Source organism: Dendrobates tinctorius, unplaced genomic scaffold (assembly GCF_039654945.1).
Source record: "Dendrobates tinctorius isolate UK_male_01 unplaced genomic scaffold, ASM3965494v1 ptg000081l, whole genome shotgun sequence".
In the NCBI taxonomy this organism is placed as follows: Eukaryota; Metazoa; Chordata; class Amphibia; order Anura; family Dendrobatidae; genus Dendrobates; species Dendrobates tinctorius.
Genome location: NW_027361749.1, coordinates 8566643 through 8579232, shown reverse-complemented (window position 1 = coordinate 8579232; position 12590 = coordinate 8566643). Strand labels below are relative to the sequence as shown.

General features: G+C 40.2%; 1 protein-coding gene across 1 annotated transcript in view; it reads left to right on the top strand.

The window, feature by feature from the left end:
• The window catches only part of GAREM1 (GRB2 associated regulator of MAPK1 subtype 1), a 156944-nt gene that overhangs the window by 17997 nt on the left and 126357 nt on the right, over nt 1-12590 (top strand). Inside the window, exon 2 of the mRNA XM_073583731.1 lies at nt 6830-6970. Within this exon, the coding sequence (XP_073439832.1) occupies nt 6830-6970 (141 nt within the window). The remainder of the gene's footprint in view (nt 1-6829; nt 6971-12590) is intronic.

The following is a 12590-nucleotide window of genomic DNA, read 5'->3' as shown; positions in this document are numbered from 1 at the left end:
CATACAAACTCCTTGTAGATAGTTTTTCCACTTTTTTGTTCTCTTTACTTTGAGTGCTGCCTGTCTACTATATAGATCGGTGTCCAAGGGCTGATAGTAGGTTTGTTTTTTGTATATATATATATATATATATATATATATATATATATATATATATATATATATATATATATATATATATATATATTATTATGCGAAAATTCACCAGCAAGTGTTAACAGATGCACACTGTTGTGACTGTGTTGTGAAAAGCAAAGAATACTGCAGCCTTTGTATGCGCTATTATGCAAATCTTTAATATGTGAAACTTAAACTGCATTACTGCTATATAAAATATACTCATAATTATGAATGGTGAAGGTACTTTGCACACAAATTGATCAATTCGTGTGTGCCCATGAGCAACAACAACAGGAGAGAGAAAAATTAGGTCCCCTGAGCCGTTCCTCCCGCTCCATCCCCAGCCCTCCATGTCCTCTTCCTGTGATCTGCTGGCCGGTATCCAGAAATAGGGAATTCTTCCTATTGGTTCCTTTTGACCACAGTGATAAAAAGCAAAACAAATAGTAAATCAAATCCCTCTTAGTTAGATAAAAATATAAAAATTATAAAATGAAACCTTTTTTTCTTTTTTCTATTCTTTGCAGTTAGGGTTAGTGGTTGGGTTTAGGGTTGGTCAGGGTTGAAGTTAGAATTGTTTTTTTTTTTTTTTCAAAAGTAGAAAACAAATGACGATATGACGGCTGGTGTTTTTTTGGGTGTCTGACAGCCGCAAAACATGCAGGACAGGGACTTGAGCATGTCAGTCAAGCACCCGTGATTTTTGGTACATACTCAAGCACACGATGCCAACTCTTGAAGAGAGCACTTGCGCTCATCACTAATGACCACGTATTTAATATAACAACCTAATGTTAACAAATTGTGTCGTACCTGTGGGTTCAAAATGCTCACTATACACCTGGATAAAATCCTTGAGTGATGTGATTTCCAAAATGGTGTCACTTGTGGGGGGTTTTCCACTGTTTACGCACATCAGAGGCTCTCCAAGCGACATGGCGTCCGCTCTTGATTCCAGCCAATGTTGAGTTCAAAAAGTCAAATGGTGCTTCTTCCGTTACGAGCTCTGCCGTGCTCCCAATCAGTAGATTTCCCTCACATATGGGGTATCGGCGTACTCAGGAGAAATTGCACAGCAATTTTGTGGTCCATTTTCTCTTGTTAGCCTTGTGAAAAACAATGTTTGGGTCTAAAGTAAATTTTTGTGAAAAAAGTTAATGTCCATCTTTTTTCTTCCACATTGCTTCAGTTCCTGGGAAGCAACTGAAGGGTTAATATAATTTTTGAATGTGGTTTTGAGGACTTTGAGGGGTGCAGTTTTCCGAATAGTGTCACTTTTGGGTACTTTCTGTTATATAGGCCCCTCAAAGTCACTTCAAATGTGAGGTGGTCCCTAAAAAGAAAATGGTTTCGTAAATTTTGTTGGAAAAATGATAAATCGCTGGTCAACTGTAACCCTTATAACTTTGTAGCAAAAAAAAAAGTTTACAAAATTGTGCTGATGTAAAGTAGACATGTGGGAAATGTCATTTATTAACTATTTTGTGTGACAGAGCCCTCTGGTTTAAGGGCATAGAAGTTAAAAGTTTGAAAATTGTGAAAAATTTTTTCAAAATTTTTGCAAAATTTCCATTTTTCCGTAAATAAACTCAAGTCATATCGAAGAAATTTTGCCACAATCACGAAGTACAATATGTCATGAAAAACAGTCTCCGAATCAGTGAGATCCGTTGAAGCGTTCCAGAGTTATAAACACATAAAGGGACAGTGGTCCGAAATGTAACACTTGCCCCGGTCATTAAGGTCAAATTTGGCTTGGTCACTAAAGATTAAATGTGACAAAATGAGAAGAATTTAGAAGGGGACAAAAACATTCTCGCATGCCTGCACATTCACTTTTCCTGGTCAATGTCAGAAGTGACATCAGACTTACTGCAAGGCCTTTAAGCTTGGGGAGAGTCGGAGTATGTCTCTTCCTTGCCTCAGGGCTTGATGTTTCCAGTATTTAGTAGTTTTGCACAAAATATCGCTAGGGCTTGGTATTTCTATCAGGGCTGTGGCGTTGTAGCCCATTTTGGTGCAGTCGGTGTCATGGAAATTGAGGAGTCGGAGGTTTGGCTTACCGACTCCACAGCCCTGACTTCTGTCTCCATTGCAGGCTTGGGACGCTCCTCTCGAATTTGTTGATCAGATACCCTATATACAGCTTGAGGAGAAGGGGTGTAAATTAAAGGCTCACAATGAATTAAAGAGAAGACTTCTAGGTTACTTCTCCATTAATTTTCTAAAATCTCGGTCTTTAAGCACAGCAACATTTGCCCTCAAACTATTGATTGAGGTTTCCTGCCCCACTCCCCAGTGATGAAATGCGCTAGGATTTATTTTATTGGGCTCACTTTAAGAACGTGGGCGCTGAGCCTCTGGTGCGTGGTGTTTGGCAGATTACTGTTTTGTTTCCTTGGAAACCCACATTTTAACTCTAAAAAAATTGGCGTTGGAGGACGTACAAAGTATACGACATAATCACTTTTCCAGTAATGCAGATATAATACCGTAATTTAAAGCAAAAAGGAACAATAGCTGCAAACTGCACGTAAAAGGGACCTTTACCCATAATGTCACTCTGCGTCCAAAAATTGCTTGTTGCAGATGTTTTGTTTTTTTTCTGGGCAATTATATTCCATGACTATTTTTTCTGCAGTACCATTTATGGGCATCTCCGCTTGATATCACTTAGAGGTAATTGGATACAAATCTGAGCCCCTGTTCACACAGCGCTGCTTTGTTTTGCACACAGGGTGACGCTCAGCTGATGGCATTCTAAAGCTATGTGCACACGCTGCGGTTTTTGCTGCAGTTCTGCTGCGGTTTTGGCCGCAATAGCATGTTATCCTATGGATTTACAATCTGCTGTGCACATGCTGCGGATTTTTAACTGCGGAAAAACTGCGGTTTTGAATCCGCAGAAAGAAATGACATGTCAATTCTTTTCTGCGGATTCTGCTGCGGTTTACCATCCCCTCCATTGTAGGGATGATAAACCGCAGGCCATTTTACCTGCGGTTCCGCAGATAAAAAATCCGCAGACCAATCCGCAGTGTGTGCACATAGCCTAACAGTATCGGATGCGAAAAGTTAGTGAAAATGTAGAATGTCGCATGTAATAACTTGATGCTACACAATGCGACAGTGGTAAGGAAACCGCACTAATTACAGCGGCGCTAAAACATTTTGCCTGTAGAAAAAATTTTAAAAAATTGTTTGCCAATGCTAACCCCTGAACATGTATACTGGATAAACAGGAGATTAAAAATAAGGTTTTTTTATACATTTAATTTTGTTTCTACGAAATAAGTGAAAAGTCACTTAAAATAGGATTTATAGACAGTTGTTTTTTTTTTTGTTTTTTTTAAGAGGTTCTAATAAAAATAAACTGCAGATGTGATAAAAAGCAATATAGGCATTAAAAAAAGACAAAATTGCAGAAAATGAGACCCTTATGATGATTTTCGGTTTATTTATCCATTTATTAATTTGTTTTAGACAATCTGTCACCAGCTTTCACAATACCAATTACATTAAATAGGTCTTAGTCCTGATGAGGCTGTTGTACTGACTTTGCCTCTTGTCAGAATGGCAGTTTTTTTCTTCTTGAAAGTTTCCTTGTTTGATATAATTAAACAGCTGTTTTGATAGAAATTTTCAAAGGAAGGCTACCAGCCTCATCAGGTCTAAAGGTCCATTTACATTGTAAGATGATCATGAACGACCGGTCCTAAAAATGCTCATTTCATGATAATCGTGCAGTCTAATTAAGCAGGCTGCCGACGACCTGATGAACGAGCCAAACGCTCCTTTGTCCATGGTGACATAATCATTGATGCAAGGTGTCACACGTTATTCCGTTCTAATAAATTCAGTTCTTCCTTTCTCGCTTGTTGTTTCTTCCAGCAGGTATCTTGTGTGGCCTTGTAGACACTTACATTGCAGGCTCCTCTGTCCAGGACAGATGGCAGTACCTCCACTGTGCCATCACTCAGAATGGTGCCACGTTTAGATCAGGGAGTAGTCTGTGCCTAGAGAACATTACCGCGTCACGTTTTGAAGGTCACGGGCAAAGTCACAGTATTGATTCTAATCCTGAAGACGCTCGGAGGAATCGGAGACTTAATTGATGAACTCGTCTGAGAAATAGGCGAGCTCTTTCTGCGGCGTTGGCTAAATCTAGGGAAGGGTAGCCATTAGTAGGAATGGATACTCCTTGTTGATGCCAGCCGTACAAAATACCACATTACCAACTCTGTTTGTTTGTTTTTTCAAAAGATAAATCTTGTTATCCATTAAAATTGAAAGGTTTTTCTGTATTGAAGCAAATGTCTGTTCCTTTATACACTGGGTGGGCTCAGACTCGACCATTCAAGTCTATGGGTGTGTAGAAAACAATGGCTCCCATGCAGAACATCTATATAACATCCCTGTTTAGCATTGAAAACTGTAAATGGTCTTGGAAATTAATAAAGAGAATGTCAGCCGGTTTTTGCTATATAATCTGAGATCACGATAATGTATGGGAATAGATCCTGATTCTAGCAAAGTGTCACTAACTAGACTGTTTTGCTGTTTCAATACAATCAGTGTCTTATCTGCAGGAGATTATCATTAGAGGGCGAGCTGCCTCATGCCACCTAGTCCAACCAAGCCCCTACCACTGATTACCAGCTCTCACAATATATAGGCAGCTTTCTGTGGGGTGGACGGGGATACACACAGCTCAACATTCAGAGCTCTGCTAGACCCGCAGCAGAGAAAACTATCATTCTATCACAGCTAAGAGATACATCGGAGTCTTGGTCCCCTACATTATGCTGCTGTCAGATTATGTAGCAGAAAACTGCTGTCAAATTCCCTTTAACTGCTGCTGTAAAAAAAAAGGATTGCACACAGATGAGAAATGGGGGGGGGGGGCATTTCTTAGGTTTCTGGATCAAATTGTCAGTTTTTTATTATAACTTCATATAAACCTGGCTTTAGGGCTCATTTAGATGTCAAATTTTCTTGCACTTGTGCTATCCTTGTTTTTCATGGATAGAACTCATACCTATGATGGTCTACGGGGTTGATCACATGTACAATTTTCTTTTCTGGGACCAAGTGCCCTGCACAAAAGTCACAGAGCCTTGTCTGATATTTATCGAAGTCTCGAGTCACACTATCCAATGAAAGTCTGCTGCTCCATGAAAAAAGCAGACGGCACTCGGATGCCATCAGTGTGCTGTACAATTTGCACAAACTGTTTGAAAAGAAAAGCTGCAGGAACTTTAAAAAATGTGTGTGGTGTTCTCTGATCAGAGACGCTGATGACACTCTGATCAGAGACGCTGATGACACTCTGATCAGAGACGCTGATGACACTCTGATCAGAGACGCTGATGAAACTCTGATCAGAGACGCTGATGAAACTCTGATCAGAGTTTCATCAGCGTCTCTGATCAGAGTTTCATCAGCGTCTCTGATCAGAGACCAATCACAAAACAAATTTAAATATTAGACAAAGATATCACAAAATGCAGTTTATAAATGAAGGTCTTTATTATTAAGGGAAAAAATAAATCCAAATTTGCACTGTAAATTGCCATTATTAACATAAGGAACTGTTTTTGGTCTTTCAAATCTTATTCACTCCTGATGTATAAAAACACATACCCTACAGATGAAAATTCGTCCATCTTTTTTTTTTTTCTGGACGAAAATGGAACTGCTCCTTAAAGAAATACTGTCCTAATAAAAGTTTAGTGCTTGTGTTAGAGGGTCTGTTTAGAGCCAGGATTTACATTTGTTAACCTGCATCCAATGATTTTTGTGTTCAGACTCCCCTTTTCTTTCCCTTATTACTAGATACTATAATGCAGCACCTTTTTGTTTTTTCCTTCGCTCTTAGAGACTCTCTTCAATGCAATAGTTGCTGGTTGAAAAGTTATAAAAAAAAAAAAAAAAGTCAAAATAAATTATACTCGCCTTACCTGTCTCCTCACTTCTTTTCCGACACTTCCCGGGTCCCTAGCCTGCCTTCGTGCTTCCCGTCAGACAGGCATGTGAGCGCTGCAGCCAATGACAGCCCACAGTGGTATCCACTAGTCCCAGCTGTGGGCAGAAGTAACTGCATTGACAAGTGTTGTAAGTGTTCCTGCTGACCGGCATATTCTCTCCCAGTGTGTTACATTTATTAACTCCATTAGGAATCCCAGTTAATGAGCGCACGTATCCTCCTGAGCCCTTATGGCATGGTGTTATGTACAGTGTCTGTTAATAACTAATCTCTTCCTGAAAGGTGATGTATAACCAATAACCGCATTAATAACACTATACATCGAATGTGACCTTTTCTATGTGTAATGCCGATCGATCCACCATGGCATTTGACATTTCGTCCCTTTCTTCTGTCCTACATGCCCTTATTGGCTTACCGACATTGTCCATGTCATCGTTAGTTGGGCTGCAGTGCAAAAAAAGGGCTTCAATGGGGCCAATAACAGGGAAACCACTAAAAGAAATAGCACTCTACTTTTTTACTTAGCTATTTTTTTTTTTCAGGGACTGTTCCAAAAATTCAACAATTTATCTTTTTTTTTTTTTTTTTTTATTTCATTTGTATGTGAACAGGGTTTTGGGGAAAACTCCCATGTATGGGTTGCAGATAGTCGTTGGATGTATGTTCATTCTTTCAGCCATTCTAAGACCTTCAGCCAATCCTAATTTCTTTCTTTCTTAGGGGATAACATTGAAGGCCTGCGGGAGAACGACCATCTCTTGGTTCACTCGTGTCGGCAGTGGACAACAATCACAGCCCACAGTTTAGAAGAAGGCCATTATGTCATCGGCCCGAAGATTGAGATTCCTGTGCACTATGGAGGTAATGCCCGCATGCTCCGGCACTGCTCTTACAGCCAGATATCATTGCGTCTTCTAGGCAGTAAATGCCAATTTCTCAAATTTCACCTCCAGTGAAGCCGTTTTACTTGTTTTCCAATATAAGACTTTCTGGTGTTGTATGTTGCATTTTGTATTGACTTCAATAATGGCCACATCAGCCCCATCACTATTTTATCACGTTCCAATTTTTTGGGGGGGCATAGAAGTGAACTGAAGTATCTGCTATTTTGCTATTCCGATGTCAAGATTTAAGGAGAGGTTAATGTCCGTTTGTAGCAGTTTATGAAACCTTGACACTAGATATTATAGAAATGTACCCCTTCTATATGTGGTGCCAAATATTTATTCTTATTTAAGGATAGGAGAAATTGTTTTTTATATAATATTTATTCCTATTCACTTCCTGCGATTTTTCAGCTTATAGGCATTTTACAAGTATTTTTATATTGACGATTTATCTTTAGAATAGGTCATCAGTATAATATGATAGGAGTCTGACACCTTCTCCGCAGTGATCAGCTAATATTACCAGGCTGGGTGCAAACCGTGTACGAAGCCGACACCGCAGCGCTGCCAGATACAGCAGATCAGCTCGCTCTTTATAGGACCACCACTGATGTTACATGGATGACGCAAGCTAAGCTGATGGTTTTCCATGTTTTATGCAAATGAAAACACCATAGTAAAGATCACACCATTTCTGCCAAGCCCTAACATAGTGAAAAATCTGAATAACGCTTCACAGTTGTGCTGTCATTTACATAAGCGCTGCAACATTTTCAGAAGCTTAAACTGAACCTGACATCGGATATGTGCTTCACAATCTGTACGATCTCAGCAAGGCATGTTTGACTCTGAAACACTGCGGCGTAGGCAGAGAAGTGTTAGTCCAGGGCAGCGGGCAGGGATATGCTGCCGGGGACCTGTCTGCCCAGTTAGTCACCGACACGGCTCGGGTCCCAGCTTGTTTTTCTCAGAGATACCGCAGTGTTTGAGTCAGGGATAGCTGGCAGTGCCGGATGCATACTGCCCACAGATTGGACAGAAGGTATCGGCAAGCAGGTTTACTTATCTGGTAAGACCAAATTGGATAGAAATGCTGTGGATTTTACCGGCAGAACTAAACAGATAAAATCCACGGAATATTACATCAGGCAAATACTTTACATTTGATGTTGAAAAATCCACCATTGTGGACCTGCCGTAACAATTCAGACAGTGGTCACTGTGATCCTGCGAGTGGTGATGTTGCACATGACGTGAGAATTGGTCTGGAGTTAATTCCCACTATATGTCCATTAGGTCCCATTTAGACAAGCCAACCGTGGCAAATAAATGAGTCGATTGGCTGTATACAAGCTAATCGGCAGACATTTAGGCTATGTGCCCACGTATGCAGAAAATTTCTGCATGAAAACCGGACTCCTTCCCAGAAAACGCGCGGTTTTTTTTTGCGCAAAAAACGTGTGTTTTTGATGCATTTTTTTACGTGCGTCCACAGACACATAGAAAATAGCTAAAAACATGGTCTTTTCCGCAAAATTAATGAGCATGCCGTGTTTTTTACGGTAAAGCGTTGTTTTTCACGGAAAAAAAACGTATCAATATTCACAAAAAGTGCAAAATGCATTAAAATGAATGGGATGCTTCTTTTGAGCGATTATTAAGTGTTTTTGCTGGTAAAAACGCGAAAAAAACGCTTACGTGGGCACACAGCCTCAATCACCTGGTTAGATAGGCAGACCAGAAATCTATGCTCCAGAATAATCGTTCATACAGTCCTTATGTGCTCTTACAATACTGTCATTATCGGTAGCATATCTCCTGTGTATACAGGGCGAAGTGCTGCCGAGAGCAATGATTGTTATGCAGGCAGGAGCGATCCAATCACCCGATGAGCGAACGCTTGGCTCGTTTGCTGTGTGACTGCTGACCTGTTCGCGTGAACCGGTAATCGACAGGCGAGGGTTCTATCGAGCGCTCAATCCCGAATACGTGCATCTAAAGTAGCCTTTACCTTACATGTGACAGATCTTGCTAAATTAAAAACAATATAATTTTTAATGTTTTTTTTAATGGAAGCATAATACATAACTGATCTCATTGTGTAACAGTCACATTTCACTGTGATTTTGTCAGCAGTCGATAATGGCTGTTGTTTTTCTCTTTGCAGTGTTTTATGTAATGTACAGTAATGACATTTCATTGCATGGACATTTGCTGCCTCCAGCAGTGGGACATGATATTGAGGCTTCTCTCCTCTGTGCCATGCTTCATTATTATCGCTATGCGAGTTCCCTGCTCTGAAAACCTAAGGAGGGAAAACAAATGAAACCATTGTGACAGCACGGTCTATATATAACTGAGCCACGAAAGCAGTGTGTATGTATGTATATATGTGTGTATGTATGTGTGTGTGTATATATATATATATATGTGTGTGTGTGTATATATATATATATATATATATATATATATATATATATATATATATATATATATATATATATATATATATATATATAATGTATGTGTGTGTATATATGTATATATACAGTGGGGAAAAAAAGTATTTAGTCAGTCAGCAATAGTGCAAGTTCCACCACTTAAAAAGATGAGAGGCGTCTGTAATTTACATCATAGGTAGACCTCAACTATGGGAGACAAACTGAGAAAAAAAAATCCAGAAAATCACTTTGTCTGTTTTTTTTTTTCATTTATTTGCATATTATGGTGGAAAATAAGTATTTGGTCAGAAACAAAATTTCATCTCAATACTTTGTGATATATCCTTTGTTGGCAATGACAGAGGTCAAACGTTTTCTGTAAGTCTTCACAAGGTTGCCACACACTGTTGTTGGTATGTTGGCCCATTCCTCCATGCAGATTTCCTCTAGAGCAGTGATGTTTTTGGCTTTTCGCTTGGCAACACGGACTTTCAACTCCCTCCAAAGGTTTTCTATAGGGTTGAGATCTGGAGACTGGCTAGGCCACTCCAGGACCTTGAAATGCTTCTTACGAAGCCACTCCTTCGTTGCCCTGGCGGTGTGCTTTGGATCATTGTCATGTTGAAAGACCCAGCCACGTTTCATCTTCAATGCCCTTGCTGATGGAAGGAGGTTTGCACTCAAAATCTCACGATATATGGCCCCATTCATTCTTTCATGTACCCGGATCAGTCGTCCTGGCCCCTTTGCAGAGAAACAACCCCAAAGCATGATGTTTCCACCACCATGCTTTACAGTAGGTATGGTGTTTGATGGATGCAACTCAGTATTCTTTTTCCTCCAAACACGACAAGTTGTGTTTCTACCAAACAGTTCCAGTTTGGTTTCATCAGACCATAGGACATTCTCCCAAAACTCCTCTGGATCATCCAAATGCTCTCTAGCAAACTTCAGACGGGCCCGGACATGTACAGGCTTAAGCAGTGGGAAACGTCTGGCACTGCAGGATCTGAGTCCATGGTGGCGTAGTGTGTTACTTATGGTAGGCCTTGTTACATTGGTCCCAGCTCTCTGCAGTTCATTCACTAGGTCCCCCTGCGTGGTTCTGGGATTTTGGCTCACCGTTCTTGTGATCATCCTGACCCCACGGGGTGGGATTTTGCGTGGAGCACCAGATCGAGGGAGATTATCAGTGGTCTTGTATTTCTTCCATTTTCTAATTATTGCTCCCACAGTTGATTTCTTCACTCCAAGCTGGTTGGCTATTGCAGATTCAGTCTTCCCAGCCTAGTGCAGGGCTACAATTTTGTTTCTGGTGTCCTTTGACAGCTCTTTGGTCTTCACCATAGTGGAGTTTGGAGTCAGACTGTTTGAGGGTGTGCACAGGTGTCTTTTTATACTGATAACAAGTTTAAACAGGTGCCATTACTACAGGTAATGAGTGGAGGAAAGAGGAGACTCTTAAAGAAGAAGTTACAGGTCTGTGAGAGCCAGAAATCTTGATTGCTTGTTTCTGACCATATACTTATTTTCCACCATAATATGCAAATAAAATAAAAAAAAACAGACAATGTGATTTTCTGGATTTTTTTTTCTCAGTTTGTCTCCCATAGTTGAGGTCTACCTATGATGTAAATTACAGACGCCTCTCATCTTTTTAAGTGGTGGAACTTGCACTATTGCTGACTGACTAAATACTTTTTTTCCCCACTGTATGTATGTATATACATACATACATACATACATACATACATACATACATACATACATACATACACACACGCACACACACAACTATATTTACTTATGTATATGGCTCATAATGCTCATGAAGAAGGCTTTGTTCACGGCGGCCTTAAGGCTTCTGTGTCTGGCAGACAAGTCTTAAATGGATCAAGATAGAAAGACTGAGTTATTGGGATCTTTTTTTTCTTTAAATTTTTTAGAATAATGTAGAAGAGCCTTACTTTTGTCAGGGGTTCCAATACGTTCTTATTAATAATTTTTAGAGCATTATTGATTCCATGCTGCTGTACATGAGAAGGCTTTATACATAAAATTCAAATATAAATTACAGTGAGCTGTAGTAATGACAGACTCGTACAGAGAGGAGATTAGTCTTCCGGATAATGGGGAAGGAGACCGTAAGTTGGGTTAATTGCCCAAAGTCTTCAGTTCTCCTGCTGCTGTGTGCCCATGATAACTTCCGCAACGTGGACTGTGTGCTACCGTCAATGGTGCAGAAAAGCTGACCTTTTTGGCTACAGCGACCGATCAGACCATCTTTCATTTCTCCAAAGCAGTTGGATATGTAGTAGATCATCCAAATGAGCGTGGTCATAGTAATTATTTTCTCCCTTCTGACAAATGGTGTTACATTTAGGTGACTCCTCTTTTACTTTTAATACTTTAACCAGGTTTTTGCTTCGTCAACGCAGAGCAGCAAGATATAGGCAAAGAGAAACTGGATCCAGCGATATATCACTTAGTTTGTTGGGTGCAGTTGTTCTGACAGTCATTTTTTAGATTTAGCAATGCAGGGAACCTGAGAAAGCTCTGTATGTATATTGTCTATAGACAATGAGCTGCTTATCACAGGAGGGGTCTGAGCCAGGCCAGCATGCACGTGCTGATGTAGTCCAGGCAATGATAATCTCCAGTTGATAAAACCTTCAGTGTAAGTAAAATGCACCACAGCCTGACGTGATACATAGCTGAAATCTGTGTTTTAACCTCTATTTCATGCTCAGATTACATAGCTAAATCCTGCTGATAGATTCCCTTTAATGGTGTATTTCCTTAATCAAAAATTAACCACAATCCATTGGCTGGGAGAGAACTTCTTGCCGGAGGTTTGACTATTGAGACCCCCAGCAATCTCAGAAACAGACATCCCAGGTAATTCATTGTTTGTGGGACTGCCATAGGAAGCAGAGTAAAGTACAATGCTCAGCAGACCCATAGGCAATGAATGAAGTGTAGGTCGAGTGTGCACATTTTCACCTGATTCAAGACTGGTGTCTCAAAGTCCAGTTCTGTATATTGCTGAGGTTTTCCACAGATGGACCCCAGCGGCTAGTGACTTACCTTTTACCCTATGGATAGAGGATAGCTTTCAATTCTGGAATACCCCTGTAAGCCACTCACTTTTCT